The 20,699-nt window shown below is 38.2% G+C and overlaps 1 protein-coding gene across 3 annotated transcripts in view; it reads left to right on the plus strand.

Annotated features, from left to right (window-relative positions):
- Positions 1-13: 13 nt before the first annotated feature.
- The window catches only part of WDR25 (WD repeat domain 25), a 59,813-nt gene continuing 39,127 nt past the window's right edge, over positions 14-20,699 (plus strand). The window contains exons 1-2 of one of the 3 annotated variants that reach the window (XM_015630016.3): positions 14-149; positions 3,296-4,059. In XM_015630016.3, the coding sequence (XP_015485502.1) occupies positions 3,355-4,059 (705 nt within the window). In that variant the 5' untranslated portion in view covers positions 14-149; positions 3,296-3,354. The other 2 variants (XM_015630014.2, XM_015630015.2) reach the window with 2 other exon arrangements.

Consider the following 20,699-nt stretch of genomic DNA (forward strand, 5'->3'; position numbering starts at 1 on the left):
AGAGGAGCTTCTGCCGGCCCGAGGAGCCGCGCTCTGACCCTCCCCGACACGCGGCCCCAGCGCGGGGTCTACGACATGCGGAACTGTTTGTGTGGGGTGCCTTGTTTTCACCCGGCGCGTTTTCACAAAGGCGCGGCGGCGGCCGGCAGGTGAGTTCCGGGCGCGCTGCCGGGAGCGCAGGTACCGCAGGGATGGGAGCGGGAATGGGAACGGGAACGGGAACGGGAATCGGAACCGTGCCGGGCGCCGTTGTCCCGGCACCGAGGGTGGTCTTGGCGCCCGGGGCCCTGGGGAGAGGCAACGGCTCTGTGGGAGAGGATGAGGAGCCGGCCTCGGATGGCGGGGATCTCCCGGGACCAGCTTTCTCGGGTGGGGCTGGAGAGAGTGGACTGGAGAGGGCCGGGTGTTTGCAGAATCGTTAGGGCTGGAAGGGTCCTCTGGAGGTTATCCAGGGCTCTGGAGGTTATCCAGGGCTCTGCCCAGGCAGGGTCACCCGGAGCAGGTTACACAGTATCGCATCCGCCTGGGTTCTGAATGTCTCCAGACAGGGAAACCCCACGACTTCACTGATCAGCCTGTCCGGAGCTCTGCCACCCTCCATCAAAAACAGTGCTTCCTCGCGTTGAGGTGGAACTTCTTGTGTTTTGGTTTATGGTTATTGCTCCTCGTCCTGTCGCTGGGCACCGCCGAAAAGAGCCTTGGCACCACCCTCTATGCCTTTAAGACATTTGTACAAATTGATCCGATCCCCTCAGTCTTCTCCAGACTAAACACGTCTGCCGCAGTCTCTCATAAGAGAGATGCCCCATATACCACATCATCTTTGTGGCCTCCACTGAATGCTCTCCCGGTGCTTGTTCTTTCCCCGCCGGGGCTGTGGGGTGTTGGGAGCGAGGGAGAGCCCCGGGGAGGCGGCGGTGCCTCCTGCCTGCCTGCCGGGGCTGCGCCGTGAGCCAGCTCTGCTCCTTCTCACACCCCCGCTGCCATCCGCGGGCACTGGGCCGCTCAAGCTGAACACTCTTCCTCAATGCGTTCAGATAAATCCGTCTTGTGGAAGCCGAGGAAAACCAAAGTGCTGTGAACTTCGCTTTTAGCTCAATACATTACATATCACACCACTAATAAACTCACAGCCTAGTTCCAGGATGTATCCAATTAGGTACATTGTGGTTCACCCCCGACCCCCCATTTTTCTTAAGTTAGGACAGTGTCTTTGGGTGGTGTTTCTTTAAAAACAAAAATTGATGGGAAGTCTTTAGGTGAGAGAGATGCTTTGTTTTCACAATAACACTGATATTTATGGTTGATGTGTGTGGTGGGATAGATTTATGGTGACCAAATGTAATGGGACAGTTTCTTTCCAGGATCTCATGGGAGACGTTTTTAACCTTGTGTTTGCAAGGCACTATCTCGCACTTCTGAATCTCAGCTTGGAGTTTTTTTTGTGTTAAAACAAACTAAAGTAACTTTGTAAATCTAACCCAATCTACTTGTGTATCCTAGTTTATAGCTTATAGCCAGAGGTCAGCTTCTTACTGTATTTGTTCTTTGGACATGATGCATTTGGCTGGGGAATGTGTTTAGTGCTGCAATACAAACAGTAACCACTTGATACAATTACTGAAGTGAAGCCCTTCAAAGCTCCTATTTATTTGATAAGATGTTTCAATTTACTGCTAGGAACTTCAATTTACTGTCTTTGAATTGATTTGTTAGTTAAGTTTTCATGAAGCACTTTTTTTTTCCCCCCTTGACACTGTTTAAATGAAATATTTCTGTAATAAATGAAGCTGTATTATTAAAAAAATATATTTTCCTTGCTCTTCTTTGCTGTCACTTATAGCTGTCTTAAACTTCAGATAATGACAAAATGTCCTCTAGAGGGAGATCTTGTTGCTTTTATGTGCTGAAATGTTGGTCACCTTGTTCCAGTTAAATGTCTGGATCACTTATCTTTGGAAGGGTCTGTGATGATGAATGTGTGTATCTTAGTAAATATCTGGATAATATCTTCTGGATCTGTGCTTAGAAATTTGATAACAAAGTATAGACTCATGTAACACTTCTGTAGGTTATGTGAAACACAGTTGTTTTTAGTTCAAATAGATCTAATTCTGAAGTTAAAGAATCTTCACAAGTTCCAGAGTCCTACTCCTGCAGAAGTATTTGTATCACCTACATTTGTGGTGTCCCTACATTTGTAGGGTCAATTCTGCAAATGCTTATGAAGATACTGACTTTCATGCTGCATTCCCTGCTGTCATCAAGATGCTTTTGAGGGCAGTTTCTTTGCTGACCTGAACCAAGAATTTCAGCAGTCTGTCTGAAAGTGTTGTGGGTTAAATCTCTTCAGCATAATGAGTGCTAACAGCTTGGCAAGGAAACAAAGCAATAATAAAATGTCACATTTAATCAATCTTACCCATACCTTTTTGCCTAAAAACAGCAGAGGTTGACATATTACACTGCAGACACATCAGTTGTTTGAATGTAGTTAACTCTATACTCCATGTACTCAATACAAATTGTTGGAAAAATCTTGGTGGGATTATTGAATTATTCTGCATGTTACACATGCAGTCTTGGCATGAGATTTCTTTCCCCTGAACATGTTGAAAAAAACTTACTCCACAGTTGAGGCATCTATGCTTTCTTTTTTCTGTAAGTAAATGCAAATAGTGAATTCAATGTAGCTTCTGGCATATCTGATCTGTAAAACTAAAGGCTGTGTGGAACATGCTTTGTGGATATAGTTGGAGAATTTCCTCTTACTGCAAGGCTGCTGAAAGGGTCAAAAAATGGGTTTGCATTTTAACTTCCAGTTGAACTCCTACACACTTCTTTCAAATTATCTGTACTGCTAAGAAATAGATATTGTTAGACTGACTCCAAAAGGGTTGTAGTATTTGTATTCTTATAAATGTACATACAAAACCACTACATAATTAATTTCTTCTCTCTGTATGTGTAGAAGTAATGCTAGAAGCAAGGCAAAGTAATTTGCTATATTTGTATTGCAAGGTTGTTTTCTTTTTCATCCTCATTGTCATTGTTTTGTGGTATGCAAATACACCTCTGCAATGCATTAAAAATGTATGCAAAGGGCTTGGAGGCAAATCGTGTTGTTTAATAGAATGTACATTGTGTTATAATAGAGGAATGAATTCCATTAATAAACAGAAACAAGAGTTTTGAAATTTTTTTTTGTTAAAAAAGGCATATTTATATCCCTAAGTTACTCAAATTGTAGACTCTGTAATTAATTGTGCTCTGAATAATCAATTCTTTATTTTAGATCATACTTTTGGAGGATTGCAGCACTGAGATCTCTGGAGTCTGCTGTGTCTAGCCATAATGAGTTTGGTTGCTTATGAAGATTCAGACTCTGAGACAGAAACTGAAAAGACTGAAGCCCCCGATGCTTCTGGCAGACAGACAAACCAGCTGAGTTCTTCTGTGAGTTGTGTTCAGCACTTTGCACCTGGTAGTACAAAATCTACATATGAAATGCACCCTGCTGGGAGGACTGGCAGATCTAGCAGGAGCAGGGTTTGTGAAGATCCCCCTGAGCATTATGCAGAGAATAACAACACTGCCTTGGCACCTCCCTACTGTCAGAGGGTGTACTCTGGCCATGCTGCATTATCTGTGGCTTACAAAGACTATGAACAGGCTTCAAGCTCCTCAACAAATTCTGGAAGTGGCGTTTCCCAGAAGAGAACACATCAAGACAGCGCTAGTACCGTAACAGGAATTAGACCATATATCCCTAAACGATTGCGTCAAGAAAATTCCAGTAAGCCTGAAAAGGAAGAAGCTGACCAGAGAGGTAGCTCAGATTGTGATGTTAAGTCAAGTGTATCAGGAGAGCAGACTTTGAGAAAGATCTCTGAATTAATTAAGCCATATTTGGGATCTAAATATAAAGTAACTGAAGTTCCTAAAAGCTTAATATTTTACATGTCTAAACACAGCGGCCCTGTTAATGAAATCCAGTGGTGTCCTGTACGGGAACAAAGTCACATGCTTCTCTCAGCCTCTATGGACAAAACAGTCAAGGTAATGTAAATAAAGATGCTTTGTGGCTCAGTCATCAGACTTAAAAATATTGTATTAAACAATACTCTTCTGGAAATAACATCCTTGCTTGTGTGTATTTAACAGTTCCAATGTACTCAGAATTTGAGGAGATGCTTTATAAGATTATTATGAACTTGCAGTCTAATCCTTCACTATACTCACAGTTAGTTCCATTAGCTTGGAATTTGGTGGTTTTAGTTTTTTTTTTTTTATTTTATTTTAGTCATGTCAGTGTTTTAGACCTTAAGAAGTTAGATTTCTGTTAGGTCATTTCTCATGATCTGTATCAGTGTTTTATCACAATGGCCATGAGCACTATGGTATGCACATAGATTCTGCCCTGAGTTATTAAGCAACTAACTGCCAACACTGGAATAATATTTTGAAGAACTTTACCTTTCTGACAGGCCTCTGTGACATCTGCTGGAGGAGGTGGGTCAGGTCAGATTGATTTTGCATCTCAGAATGGCGTCTTGTCACGATCTAAGGGGTCTTCCCACTGTAATTTGTTTCAAGAGTCAATTGCTCAGTACTCAGAGTGAATTTTCCTCCTAGCTTTAATGAATTTGTCTTCAGTTCTTTGGTAATTTAGTCAATTCAATGAGCTTTTGTTTTTAAAATGGGTAATAAAGATATTTTATGTGTATGCTTTCCCAGATATAGGGCTGATCGTGCCTCTGGGTTCAAGTAATGAAGTGGCCTTGCACAGGAACATAGCTTTGATAAGAGTGCACAGAAAAAAGTGTCCTTTCCTGGAAGACATGGTTTATTGCATCTAATGTGTATTTACCATGGCAGGCACAATTATTTTCATGCTTCTAAAATTTAATACTTTAGTAAACCTTTCTAAATAGGGACAAGAACATCCCTTGTACCAGCACACCAACATAGTTCCTCCATCTTCTTCCCCAGGATTTTTAAACCTTTTTTATTAAACATTAAATGGAGGAAAAAACACCAATGTTTCTCCTTGCAAGTTGTCTTTAGTACATTTTTTATATCTTGGCTATTGCTTGAAGGACAGACTTAGAGGGAAAAGGCTAAGATATGCAAAAAGTGCTGATGGATGTTTATGTTAAGCAGCAATGTTTATTATTCTGTTAGTAATGTAAGTTTAGGTTAATGTAATACTGATGTCCAGATGTCTGAATTTGACCTTTTGTCTTAAATTGTTACATCATCTGCTTAATGTTTGTTGACTATTCCAGAGCTTCATTTTACTAATAGGTGAAGTGCTGAATTTGGTATACAAATGTAAAATTTAAGTTGTTCCTGCAATATAAAATTATTAAAAAGTTGAAATAATGGCCAGTTTGGTTTGTCCTCTGAGCATAAAGGAAAACTGTTTTTCTGAATCAGTGTTTCCATGCCTGCGTGGAAGCAGTCATTGACAGTAAAGCCAGTTTTTGAAGAAATCAGAGTTTTTTAGGGCTTCCAAACCTTCAAAATTCAATAGAAACGAAGTATACTGGTGTTGGCAACACTTCAGAGCATGCGGGTGTAAAAAGTGAATAAAGGCATAACGTAACTCTTAGGAAGTGTCTGAAAGCACGCTGTAAGTTCTGGAAGGCAGCTCGTAGAGGCGCAGCCAGCGATGGATGCTCCTTGGTGCTCTTTGCAGGGGAAGCTCGCGGCGGCGGCGCCGGGACACGGGCAGGGCTGGGCAGCAGAGGGCGCGGTGGCACCGAGGATTCACCTGCTCTTGGCTCCCAAATCCCCTCCCTTCCTGGGATCACGGGCACGGAAATCCCTGCTGACTGTCACAGCAGTGCTCTACCTTCTGGGAATTGATTTTGGCTGTCTACTGTTTCCTGAAGTTGGCCATTTCCCGGTATAGGCATAAAAAAACTGATTGGAAATGCGGGTCAATTATTCTTTTTCCTCATCCTTTTAAACTTCACAGGTTGTATATGTGTTCTAAGTTGAGATGACTGTGGTAGTTGAAGTGGTGCTTGAACCAGAGCTCTATAGTTTTACTCAATTTGTGTAGTATTTAGCCATTTTTGTATATTTTATCTATTCTTATGTGCTTAATAATTTCCTCTTTTATCACGGGCTAATAATTTTACCTTGTGTGAAAGGATTTTATTTTATTTTTTTTAAATTAAATTTGGCATGGAGAAAGAAGAAACACTTGGTTTACTTACCTTAGTGGTCATAATTTTTTATTCGCATCTAATCCCATCTATTCCCCATTCCCATCCCATTAAGATAACTAAGTCATTTGTGTCACACAGATACATATCTAAAATGTGTATGTGGAACTGATTATGTGCATTTTTTACTTTTTAAGTATGTGTATGTATCCTGTTTAGATCAGGAGAAAAGAACAGTCTTCCATTTATGTTCTCTCAGGTTGAAAAGTGCTCCTTGACATATCTTTATGAATCAGTCATAAGTCTGATTCATAAAGTCATACTAAAGTATTTACAATAAATGAGTTGATGTTTTCAATTTCTGTTGTCTGAAGAATAGCCTAGAGCTGGAAGGTCATCAGAAGCATTTAGTAAAAGTATCTTGCATAGTTAGGAATGAATGAACTGTGTTAGAGCATTTTATGGTTTTCTTTAAAAGTATTTTATCTGATTTCTTTTGTATTGCTGCATTTAAAACACCTCAAGTTAGTATGAGTTATCAGCTCAGGAACGGAATTCTTTAGAGTAACGCTCCTACCAGCAGATGGGGCACTTCGGCATATTAGAAAGGGATGGGAACTGAACTGCCTCTAATGACTTAAAGACTTTAATATTTGCCTCTATGTTGTGTGTTGAAAGACCAAAGTTACAAGTTTATGCATGTGTTGCTAAATGTATAAGAAAACCCCTGAAAATAAGTCAGAACTCCATCTGGGAAGTGATAGGCATTGCAAATTACCTACAGTTCTTCAAATCTGGAGCATTAATACAAGAATATTTAATGCTAAATTTTAAATTTGAAGGGAATGGGGAGCTCTTACTGTGGCAGTGCTGCTCTTCACAGTTACGCTCTAGCAGTGTTGTGAGTGATGTATGTTTTTAGTTTAGGTAAGTATTTTAAGGACTGTGAAACATTGTTGTCTGAACTGATTAAATTTGTTTTCTTTGAATAACACTTCTCTACCTTCTGTTTGAATAGCTGCTGTAAATGAATTTTAGGCATCTACTGCCATTTTTGGTTTTCCTGCTTAAACACCAAAATAGTGTTCATGATTTAATATCTCATCTACTGTTTTTGTTTTTTTTTTGGCATAAATGTTGAGAGTTATCATTGCTGTTAAAGATGCCTGGTTCCCATAGTGTGGATATTGAATGCTTTCTGAACATCAGGCCTTGTTTAGGTATTTCTGATTTAGAACCCCAAATACAGAATCCAGAATCACAGTTTACCACTGAATACAGCTTTTTGCCTCTGGTAGCAGAGAACATAAAAAAGTTGTGTCTTGAAAGACATTTATCTGTTGCAGAAACCACAATGCTGCATTCACACTGTCAGTGTCTTTTATTTGGAAGATCTTGTCATTACACAGAGCTACACAGATGTTAACATTTTCAGTAGTTACTGGTACTGGACTTAGCTTTTTAACAATTGTTCATAACTTCAGCATCCTATGCCTTTATTCTATTATTGCCTTCAAATTAACTCAAGGTAACATCTTTATATAATCATCTGTTAGATGTTAATTTTGTGTTTCTCATATTTTATTTAAAGCATCACAGCAGGTATTATGTTTGTTGCAGAGGATTTCTTAATTTTCAGCACTTTCACTCTCCGTTGTTAAACAAGATCAAGGAAAGAAAATGCTGCAATTCTTAAGTATGCAAAAAGTATATTAATAGCACTTTGTGTTCTAATATGTTGTTGCAAGTTTTTCTTACCTATTTTGTTCCCTACTGGCCTAGTTGAATGGTAATTTAGTCACAGCTCTATCTATACAAGTAAAGTATAAAGTTTTTAGGATGAGTTTAATAACATCAGCCTCTTGAACAGGGGCATTGATGACTCCCCATGGTTAAGAACATAACAACCATACTGGTTCAGATCAGGGCTCTGTCTAGCCCAGGGGTCAGTCTCTAAGTAGATGTGTAAAGAAGAAGAAGTCAAAGGTGTGTGATGCCCTTACATCCTTTTCTGGTCTGTGCTTATTTTCAAGTTAGGATTTCTGAGCTCCTAAGTAGTTCATCTTTGTAACTTGCTACCTCAAGAGATTTCTTCCAGATACTGCTCCAGTCTTCTGAGACTCTTTTGTGATCATTAGATTTAGAGTGGTATGTTACTTATACTCATTAAATTTAATGTATGGATTTTGGTTCCTGGAGTGTGTCAAATGCCACAAGAAATACAAATTTCGATCATACTTCCAAAATATTTTATTATTTTGTGGTTTTGTGTCTGTTTGGAGAAAGATAGAACAGTAGTATATTCCAGGAATTTTGTTATTCTTGATCCTGTTGTATTGGACTGAGTGATAGAAAATGATAGCCTCAATCCATAAACTGTATGCACAGATAGTGGCAACACAATTTTCCTAGCTACTGGCCACTATCCTGCCTCAGAGTAAAAAAATCTAATATTTCTGTTTTCAACCATTCAGTACACAATTCACTCAGAATAGGCAGTGTTTCTTGTTCTGTCACAGGCCTGTCTATTCATTAAGGAATAAATTTAAGCTGCCAGCATATTTCCTGTACACTCATAGCTGTCAGATGGCTGTAGCCCTGTCACAGCTAGGCTGGATTCAAACTGTTCACTAAGCAGAATTAGCTATCATGCTGCTAGTACCTCAAGTAGGGCAACTCTTTGATTGATTTTTAAAATCAAGTTGTGGCAACATTCTTTAACTGTAGGTGATGATAAGATGACAGATTGGGAAGTCATCCTATTTGATACATATGTTCTTTATTTGAAATGTTTTGAAGATTTCTGTTGATACATTTTAAATAATGTATATTAAAAATAACAAGCAGTTCTCCCCATTATCTTGGAAGTGGCAAGGAAATGCTCATATTCTGGATATTGTGTGCTGCTTACCTAGCTGTGGGAAAAAAAACCCATTGTTTTCTTGTTGAAGAGGCTACTAAATTGGCTGTTCTGAAAGACTGAAACAGACTTTTCTTTATGAAGGTTCTGGCCTTCTTCCCTTGTCCATTTAGAACTGTGCATATTTTTTTCCAGTGATTTTAAGATTATGAATTATGAAGATGGCAGTACACTTATGTGATAGGTACATGCATAGTAGTACCAGCCTTTTTTGTATGCCTTGATCTTCTTCTACTAAAATTATTTCATACTCCTCAATGAGAAATATTCTCCAAAATGCTTATTTTTGTAAGGAAAGGAATGTCATGCAGGAAGGAATGTACTTGACCATCAGTGAAAGCTTCTGGCTGGGCCATGGGTAGGTGATAATCCAGGTCATGATGTAATAGATAGCTCTCACAATTGTTCTGCAAAACCTGGTGACACGTATCAGCAAAGAACAGTTCATGAAAGTGGTGAATTTTGGTCTCTTCATCCCAAAGGTTTGTGTGGGTAAGAGTTGTTTCACATTTGGTATTTTAGTACCTTGATAATGTGTAGAGATTGCTGTTAGAGAGATATATTTTTTTAATTATTTTCTTGTTTCCAGTGATGCTGTTGTCAAGGAAACAGAAATCCTTGTAAAGCCTTTGTTCACTTTTTCGGAATCCACAGCTGGAGATGACTTGTGTAGTTTTTATTATGTTCTAAGTGTTTGACACACTCTTAAGCCTCAAAGGATTTTTTCAGAGGAGTATGTTTCTTTGAGTATAAATAGCACCATCCTCATCTCTGTAGGGTTTGATAAGACATTGTTTCTTTCCTTCTGCACTAACAAGAACTAAATTCAGTACTGCTTTGGATTAGAATTTATTTTAACACTTATATGAAGACTGACATTTGAAGAAAAGGGGGAGGGCAGAGATACAGTGAGCCTCTCAGCTTCTGGGTGAGGTTTTTAGCTTTGTGATGTCATGAGGTTTCTTTCCACTTGGAAATGACTCCTGACTTAGGATCTCCTTAAAGAATGCAAAAGTGATAACCCCAAGTGTTCTTGTGAAGCTTTATGGCTGTGTTAGAGGATGTGGCTGTGGGGGAGAAGAATGGGATGGATAGTTCAGAGTATAGCTAGTATGCCTGTGCTCCCCCCTGCCCCCACAAAAATAAATTTGGAACTATTTAAAGAAAATCTTTGAAAAGAAAAGTTCTCCCAAGAACATGGAAGTTACTGAAGCCTGTCTGTATTTTGAGTCTGACTACAAATCCTCGTCAGTGTTTTTCTCTTATTCAGGTGCTTAGTATGATTAAGCCTTGAGGGAAAAATACTGAGGTCTTCTGTGAAATTTGGTTGACACTGATCAAAAGGTGCAAAGTGGCCACAGATGAGATGCACAGGATAACACAGTTGTTGTGACAGTATTATTTCACAAACCTTTTTTCCTGTGGAAATCCAAAAGCATGGAGAACTAAATATCCTTAACAGTGTTGGGGAAGAAAGGATTCTATTCTCTTATGCTACCTAAATAGAGTTTGGGTTACTTGTATCATTATTTGCAGAAGTATGAGGAATTGAAAGTGTTTATCTGACTTTTTTCTTCGCAATCCATCTGTCCCAAATGGGTGAGCTCTGCACTTCCTTTCTTCTGGGAGCTCTTCCAGGTATTTCCTGTGTCTCTGAAGTAGCAGAGGATAAAGCAACCTTGTGCTTTTTCCAGCACAGCCAGCCTGCTAGTGAAGAGGGTCAGGGCTAGAGATGTCAGTGGAGCAGTGCCTCTAAAGAAGCTGAACTGGTAATGTGGTAAGGTAAACTCTCCAGTTACAGGATCTGTGTGGGCAGCTGCTGTGCAGTCTAGTGGCAGAATGTCAGCTGAGATGGGAGAGATATATGATGGTGTTATCCCCATTCTGGGTGTGTCAGTAAGATTGCTGGTGAAAAAGTCAAGATTTTGATATGTGGGAAAAAAAGTGAGCTAGAGTACTTTTAAGTGACTGTAATATATTATGGGAGTATCTCAATTTTTTTGTAACGGTTAAGAAATTCAGAATATTTTTGCTGTTTGAAAATATAAATCACACCAATCTAACTTTGCTTCTTTTCTAGAAATCTGGCTTTATAGCAGCATCTCCCATACTGCTATATATTTAAAAAAATCTGCTAACAAAGCCACAAGGCATCTTATGACTTTGATTCCTTACCCTTCATGGTTTGTCAATGTTGTCAAGGAAACAACTTTTTGAGAAATTTTGCTCTACTTTTTCAGGTTCTATAGAGAGATTACTTGTGTAGGATTGATCTGGCATCAGGGCTGGAAAGAGTTTTCCTGAAGTTTCTATTCTTTTCGGTATGTTCACGTCCTTGCTTTTTTTAAAGTGGATTTTATTTTTAGTATGCATCATATAGCTGCATCTTTAAGGTCATAATACCAGTGAATGTACCAAGGATTGCTGAAACCTGATCTTTGAATGAAGCCTCGTAACTTAATTGATGCCTTTGCTATGTATTTATTCTATGAAAACAATTGTTAGTTATAAATTCCCTTTAAATTATAGGAGAAAGAAACATTAGAAAACCCCTTGTTCTTCAAAGAAGTTGCTGCATTACTATGGAACTAATGACTTACTGTCCTTTATCATACATATCATGTTTCATTGCAGTAATCATCTCTCTTCAAAGAAGAAGCATTTTGCAGCTGGTGTGGAATCGTGTTGGGTTTGTCTTCCAGCTCATCCGTGCTGGGTGACGGGCTGGTTAGATTGTTACAGCTGATCTTTACCTTCACTGTGCTTGTGGAGGTTTTATTTTATAATAATAAAACTGCTGTTTTTCTTCTAGGGCATACCTGAAAATGTTATAAAAACTTCTGCCTTTCTCAGATGTTTTGGTTGGTTGGATTAGGAATACTGGGCGTGATAGTGAAGGCTGCATGTGCTTGTGTGTTGTGCCAGCTGTGTAACACCTTTGCTTCCTGAAGTCAGAATTAGGAATCTGTCCTTTTCTCTAGTCTCCTTGCCTCTTTCCAAATTATAATTCCTTCTTTAAAAGAATTTTTCTCATCCTGAACATTGTGAACTAGTGCATGGAATTTTGTATTTTTATCTGCTGAGGGAGGGACACAGCTGGGTTTCTATGGAAAGGATGTGAGTTAGGGGTGCAGGTGGTTAGGGCTGACACAGTCATATAAGCATGTTAAAGCTAGCACTATGTTAACAATGCAGAAGAAATTAAAATTAATTAGGTAGTTCAATCTTATTCTGCTCGCTGGTACTGAAATGGTGCTAGTTAAAATGTCCTCATTGCTAGTAAGACACGTAGCTGCTTGACATAATTAATAGTTTATTTCCATAATTAAATAACTAGTTTTCATGTTTAATACTGGGTTATGTCACTGACATCAGTGGGTTTAGTACTGCATTTATATTTTCCAAAGAAGAGGATCTTTAATATTTTGTTTTAATTTATTGGGTTTTTCTCTTTGTTCTTGTTTGTGTTTTATTTCCCCCCCCCCCCCCCCCCCCCCCCCCCCCCCCCCCACTTATTAACATTGTCAATAGCCTTGGGAATAATAAATGGTTTATTTTTAGTTGAAAGAATGAAGTTGCAAGGAAAATGTAACTAGCCCAGGCTGACTGATAAATGCAAGATTCATTAAAGCTCAGGTTTTCAGATAGCTGTTCTAAATCACTGTGTACAGCCTCTCAGATAGTACTCCAAATCAGGGTGGACTGCAAAAGTTACTTTTTAAAACAAGAAAATCACCTGGTTATCATTGGGGATGGACAGAATTTGCCTGTAAATTTGACTCAGGTAATTTCTTCCAAGCAGAAATTAGTCCCTAAGTACAACTCTCTACTATTATTTTTAGACCTGCTGCAGTGATGTGTTGCTGTGTGCCTTTGCACAAATTCATTGACAGTGGGTGCACAGCTGAAAGTGTCCAGCTCTGTTGTGCTGATGAACAGCTGCCACTCATTGATGGTTGGGTCACCAGAACTTGTCCATAGCTGTTGTCCCTGCTGTGCCAGGTGCTCCCAGTGGATAGCATGCAAGAATGGAACAGGTTTAATCATTCCTTTCTGTTTGTTTTGTTTGCACTTTGTTTTATTGACTCTGTGAAGAAGATGGTGTCTTATGGTATCTGGTTTTATATATGTACATAAATCAATATAAAGCTGTAGAGCATATGAGTAGCCTTAGCTGATTGGCAGTTTTATATTAAAAAGGTATGATAGTATTGAGGTACAGTACAAACAGCTATGGTTTGAATTTTGATAGCTACTGTATAACTGAAGCTTAAGAAAAAAACCATAAAACTAAAAGGAGTTTGTCTATGGTGGTTTTTCCCTTCTTGTTTTCAGAAATAAGTCCCAGATCAGCAGGAGTAGACACACAGTATTTCAGAACTTGGGAGTGCAGTTGCTAAGACTTGTGTTCTGAATAGAGCAGCACTTCTTACACCAGTAGTGGATGTTCCCAGTCTGTGGGATGCAAGTGTCTGTGGGATATGCTTGTCAAAGTAGCCAGTCCTTCCTTACCTGTAGGAACTGAGGATACTTAAGGCAATTTGCCTCCAAAGTGCTCTAAGTCTGAAATTAAGGTGTCTAGCACTTATAAGGAATCCCTGCTTTTAATAGAGCATAAATGTTTGTGACTTGAAGAAGTGATTGATGCTAATGAATATGATTCATAGAGATGAAGGGGAAACCAGATTATTTAATAAGTGGCTATAGTAATTTAGCTAATTATCTCCTGGAGAGCTGCAATGCATTTGAAGTTCTTCTCCTTTGCCTGCTGGTAAGATCTTGATTGCTGAAGTGTTTTCTGTGAATACTGTCTGCTAGGAACCATTACTGGGTTTGTACTTCTAGGTGTTGTGAGCACAGGTGTTATTCTTAACACACTACTACATGCACTACACTGCATTCTGAAGTTGATGAGAAGCTGCCAAATTTATGCCATGTTCTTCCACATAGGGGCAGCAGTAGGAATTTAGTGGTTTAAAATTCTTTATTAATTCTTAATAGCTACCTGTCATTAAATATATGTTTCTCTGAATTACTTGAATATGTGTGTCAAACTGCTCTGCTTGAACCATGTCATCCCAAATACACCTCCTGCTGTGTGCGATGTAGCTAATGTATCTGAAGTAAATTTTTGTGGATATGTAGTATACAGCAGGGGTGGGGATTTAAGTATCTTTGCTATACTTAGTCTTATGCTAAAATAGTTCTGATTTTTCATATTCTAGAACAAACAATAGCTTGAATCACTAGCTGATTTATAAGGATACTGTAACTTCTTTTCACTTCTGTGTTTTCCAGGAACTTGCCATTTGAGGAAGATCCACAGGGTTAGCCATAGTGCAGTGGTTAGTCACAAAACACTTAAAGGTTAACTGCAAACTAGATGGAAATTCTTCACTTTTTTGCTGTGTGTGGGAAGTTGCTCTCTTGCACTGTCTGCCCAGCATGAATGTACAATTGCTATTTTGTAGCTACAGGAAAACCTAGTCACGCTGGTAACTTCTAGCTGGCTGAGAATGTGATCTATATGAGCATATTCCTCAGAGGCAATGGTTTATGGAAAACTTGTGATAAGCTCCAGGCGTAGCTGCCCAGAATCTTTCTGCACAATAAAGAACACACTGTGTTAAAAGATGACAATTGATGGCATGGCAGAAACTGCTTTTGAGAAGGAGAGTCCTCAATAACTGATGATTTTCAATACCCTTTACTGGATATATATGCTTATTTACAAATTGGTTTTTTTCTGTGAGCATTGCATATAATGTAAAGGTTGCCTGTCTTCAGGATAAAAAATAGTGGTTCTCTTTTAGTTTTCCGATTTTCTCTCTTTTCTTTCTTTTTTGTCAGCTTGTCATGTGATTGAGCATTTGTGTAAGCCCATCTCTCTTGTAAATAGGGAATTAGCTAAGAAAGATTGATCAGTACAGATGACTAAAACATCAAAAGAAGTCTCTGTTGGTGTGAATCTTGCTGTTTGGTCTGACTTTGCTCAACTGTTCTTGAGACTTATTTGATGTTTTGGCTGAGAGTTTCTGATATTTCATTTGGACTGCCTAATACATAGGGTGTTAATTTCTAGGCTGCTTTAGTACAAATCTCTGCAATAATTCAGAGGATACTTAATTTGGATTTTAAAATGGTTTGAGAAAACAGCATACAATAATCTATGTATTATGGTGTATATGATCTAATACCATCATGCTATCTCTGTAAAGCAGATGAATTCAATTGAAAAACATGTTTTAAGCTGTTGCTTTCCTCTTAATTTACTGTAAATTCAATGATGAGCATCAGAAACATAGATATTTATACCCCTAAAATGCCTGAAGACATTATCTTGTCATACTTACAAGTAAAATAGGAGAAAATACTAGTGACATAATTTTACTTTTTATTTATTCCTTCTATTCCTTGGTTGTTTTGTTACAAAAAGCAGTAACCCACTGCTCTGGGGGTTTTAAAATGTCAGTAGCTTTGAGGATGTGCACTGGAGCAGTTGGCCTTCAAGTAATGCCAGTTTGGCAACCTGGCTTGCCTTAGGGTTTACCTGTTATGCTTGGTGGTAGTAATGGTAGTGTAGTAGTAATTAGTGTGGTGTAACCTCCCACAGCCTGTTTTATTTTGCTGACCGCTTTATCTGGGAACAGAATAATTCCTCATGAACCTTGCCAAAGGTTGCTGCTAAATAATTGTAAGAAAGTGTTTCAACAGCATTTTGGTGTTCTTGCACAGAATAAGGAAAGGGAAAGGAAGTTTTAGTATTCTCCTGTATTTCTTCTTTTGAATAATCCAGAGTAGATTGATTTTCTCTGAAACATACTTTGAGCACTTGGAAGAGAACTACAGTTATGATTTTATTGATTAGTTTGGTTGAAGATCACTTTTATCTGAACTCGTGTCTTTAGTAGGAGTGCAGCAACATGGTCGTAATTCTCAGTTGTTAATCTCTAGAGACTGCAGAACATTTTTTTTCTTCTTGTTTTCTCAGTCTATTTATAATCTAAGGAAACAGATATTGGGGAAGGTGGGTAAAATGTAGATCTCATGAGGAGGTTCTTAACAAGCCTTGGATTGGTTGCATGAGATACATGCTGTGTTTGGGGTCAGGTGTTCTCTATTGCTGAGGAATGGACCAACTTTCCTGGAGGATGATATTCACTTTCCTCCAGGAAAGTGAAGTCCAGCTGGCTGCTGGTATGAGCAGGGTGCTGACTGGGGTTAATGACCTGTGGCACAGAGTGTCTCATCCCCTCTGTTCTCCTGGCAGCTGGCATTGCCGGTGCTTACGATGGGCTTTGAAGTAGAACAGTAAATCTGCACTTAATGCAGCCAGGCAGCAGCAGGAACTGGCTTTTAGACAAGGTCAGGAGTTTCTTGGCACTATGCACCTTAAGAACATTTCATTTTTCTTTTTTCAAGAAGATTTTGCCTTATTTTTCTCTTCAAACATAATCCTTGATAAAAGTTTGATCAGGAAGAGTTTTCTGGTATAGAATAAAACTGCTATTCATACTGGGCTGAGAGATACAGACCAGTAGGACACCCTTATAGGATATAATTATCCACACTCTTGTTTTGACTGATTAAAAATCCTCTATGTCAAATAATTGGAGAGCAATAGAGTAAATTTAACCTTTTGTACTTTAGAACGCTGTCTAAATGTTTCTTCTCCATCTTGGAGCACATTATTCATTAATCTCTTTTTTAGTGGAAAGAAGCTGTCTTTAATCTTAAAATAACAAAGGACAAAACACCAAGTCATGACTCTTCCGACATTCTGTTCTTGGGGTCATTTTTTTTTTCCTGTTTTCAGAGTTTATTTCTCCAAGAAGGTCTTGATCAAGACCAAGATCAGAGTTAATGATCAAAGTCTCCTTCTGCCCCTGAAGACAGTAATGATTAAAACTTTTTTTCCAACAGAATGAAGTCAGTGCATTTTCTGATTTTCACATTTTTACCTTATACATTGTGTTTCATCCCTGAATTTGGTTGCTTTTTATTTTTTTTTTTCTTTTTTAGAGAAATGGACCTAGTTATAAGGAAGATGGAAGAAAGTATGCAACCTAACATGAATAGTGTCCTCAATATGTGCATTGGGGATACCTTTGACTTGATGATGAATATTTTCAGTCAAGTATGGCTCATGTCAGTCTTATGATCTTGAGTTCTGTTAGGGAAACTCAGAAACTTTTGCTTTTGTTTCCATCTGATGGTGTGAGGAATTAAATTGTAATGGTCCCTTCTGAGAAAACAATCAGAGTTAGTGGGTTTTTTCCCTTAGTGTTTGCCTGAAGGAGAGTTTCTTATCAAAAGCCACGTACTGGCATTTGAATACATATCCCAATATTAGCAGGTAAGCAAAGGTATGTAATTTTCCTGAGCAACAAAATACTTGATTACAGGTCTAATGATAGTTTAAGAGGTGTTTTCAGATGTGCTGAAATCAAGGACTTGAAGCAGATGAACTTAATTATCTTTGTGAATATTCACAATCACATTATGTGCTTTAAATGTCACATTTGGAAATAGTGCCTCATCGCTAGTTAATTAACAATAATTACTCAAGGTAGTACTTATGTTTATGGAATCTCTTACCTACTTTGAAAAATGTATTTTGCTTCTAAAGGTTTCTCGGTATAAAATCCAGATTTTATTTAAATCATTCTGTAAGTGTTGCAGTTGCTTAGGCCCTCTGTACTCTTTACCTGTACCACTGCAGCCCAGATAATCACTTATTTCATTCCATTTGCTATTTAACACCTGAACTGTGATGTGCATAATATTTTTTTTTTTTTTCAAAAAAGCAAGCAGTTGATTTTTTTTCTTTGGCAGCACAAGAGAAGCAGTAGCAAATTAGACTGGCAGACTAGATCCATCATGAGGTGTTACAAAGGTGTGTTGACATCTTCAGCTAAAGAAATGTGGCTTATGATAATACCAGAAGGGTTTTTTTCCAGTCATAGCACTTAGGCTCTGTATGCTTTTCTCTCTCTAAGGATGTTTTTTCTTGGCAGAAAGCATTCCACATCCCAAGATAGCCTGTACTGCAACCAGAAAAAGAACCACTCATAGATCCTAGAAAATCTTCCCTATAGTCCAGTTTCCAGGTTCCCTCTTCCATTTTTCTTCACTACTTTTCAGGTAGAAACTTTATTTCAATATCCAAGGATTCTCTTCAAGGTTTTTCCGTTAAAATAAATCTTTCTTCAATAGTGAATCTTTCTTTTGATTTGTTTGCAGCAGTGCACTATACATGTGCTTATGTGTATGTATATTAAAAATATATATATATGTTTAAATATATATAAAAAGAGCCTTACATTAGCAGAAAACCTCAATTGTCAACTACTTTTACTTGAAAACTTCATATTCTCTTTGCCTGCTCATTTCATTAACCTGTGTGAATGGAGAATCCATTGAAATCCTGGTAGTAATCTGTAGCTTACAATTCAGAATAATGTTTTTCTATATAGTACCTGAAATACTTTAAGTTTTAAATTTGAGACAGTACTTACAACATGGTAAGCAGATGTTTGATCTCTCAGACATCAATTTCAAACTAGTTCAGAGAACAGGAAGAAAAGCTACTAAATTTTAGAAAAAAGCCATGAAGATTAATTAAACTAATTATCTGTGCTTTGTGCTGTGGAAGTGGAGATAACTGCAGGTACATGAAGGCGTAACCAAGGGGCGTGATGAATATTTGTTCAAGCAGTAAAAGTGTTTCAGTGATGGCAACACTAATGGAGGGGACATTGAGTAATAGGAAGCTAAAATAAAAAAGTGAATCTGATAATCTGATTGTGGAAGGGTCTTCAACATGTTATGTGAAAATAGTGTTGAAATTGGTAAGGGCTTCACTGGGGAAACTTCCCAATGATAATTTTTCATTTGTAGAGTGACTTGGAGAAAACAAGCTTTTCACAAGCCCCAGGTTTTAATTTTAAGTAATTTGGGTAACATCATAGACCCATTCTAACTGAATGGTCTGGTAATGATGTCAAAAAGCTTTCACCCATGTGTCTGCTATGCCAAAAGGGTTGAAACAAAACATTTTTTTCTTACATTTTTCTCCTGCCATTATACATAAAGGGCTCCTTTCTTCTTTGAGAAATCTACTCTTGGGTATCTCAGTACAGAGTCTGGATTATCAAAAAACTTGATATTGAGCTGTTGACATTCCTTGTTTATTTTAGAAATTGTTTGCATTTATGTGCTTAAATATAATTTAAATATTCTTGAAAGATTTGATCAAAACCGGTCACTAATCTCTTTAAATTTGTGCCAATATATAGTCGCCTGAAATGCTACTAGAATTTTCAAGTAAGCCAAACCCCAAATATTTGCATTAAGTTCTAATTTTGAAATTCTTCATTCTGTAAGTCTGCAGTGGCAGTGAAGCAAATGCAATGAAGTATTCTTGGTGAAGTAACACTTTCTGTAGGTGTGCTGTGCTGCTGCTGTAGTGAGAAATGCTATACCCCAGGCTGCATTGTTTAAATGTTTACATTGCAGTGGTGCCAAGGAGCTGAGCACTCAGGAGCCTGTGACCCTTGGGTTTGTGTGCATGTTTCAGGGCTGGGCTGCCCAGAGCAGTCGAGCTGGCTTGGGTGTCAAAGCTGCTGAGTGGGGCTGGTGTGATGTTCTGCTGGGATACACAGGTGTCTCTCTGGGCTGAGCTTGACTGGGACTTCTCATGGTGCTGCTGCACCCATGTGCTGAACAAGTGGGTTTGCACTATGGGAATGTAATCAGAGGCAGCCCCTACTAGAATACCACACCTATGCATTATTGCTTGCTAAATGAAGAGTGTTCTGGCTTTAGAACAAAACAGGTGAGGGCAGTGGTGTGTATTTTACTAAATATTACATTTACTTCTCTAGTTAAAAATAACTTAATTGGATCCTGTGTAAATGCCAAGCAATGTTTGCAGGTGTCAGTATGTTCATATCTGCTCCCTGATAACTCTGTCAGTAATTCATAATTTGAAGTCAACATCCATGTGGAGAAAGTTTGCTTTTAATCTGGTCCTAGGTTTTTAGCAGGAGCTATTATTTTAATTTCCATTTGCAAAGGCATGCTCTTACACCAGCTGTAAAATGAAGGTTAGTGATACAATCTCTATAATATGAGAAAGTCACAACAAACATGCAAACAAGCTTGTTACCTAATTTCTAAACTATTGCTGGAGAGCATAGTAGATACTTTTTAACATGTGCTGTTCTGAGTATTTATAGATGCTTCCACCCACACTTGTGTAGCAGGACTTCTCATTTGAGCTGTACTCCTAGTTAAATTTAAAAACTAAGTTACATCTGGAAACTAGCTTTGAAACATTTGGACTACAGTAATAATCTCTCTTTGATGTACAGCTTCTTGTGTCTTAAATTGCTGTAGTTTTTCTTCAGCTTATGATATCTAGGCAAATGAAGTACAATATACTTATTGGCTTTGAGAAAAAAAAATCTTGCATTTTTAAAATGAATGTTGTATCTGTGTTTGATGTTTTTGAATTTCTTGTTAAAATAAACAACCCTGAACCTATTAATAAGGAAAAGCCTATTTACCAAAGTCTTGTGCAGAATGTGAAAAAAAGTAAG

Source organism: Parus major, chromosome 5 (assembly GCF_001522545.3).
Source record: "Parus major isolate Abel chromosome 5, Parus_major1.1, whole genome shotgun sequence".
NCBI lineage: Eukaryota > Metazoa > Chordata > Aves > Passeriformes > Paridae > Parus > Parus major.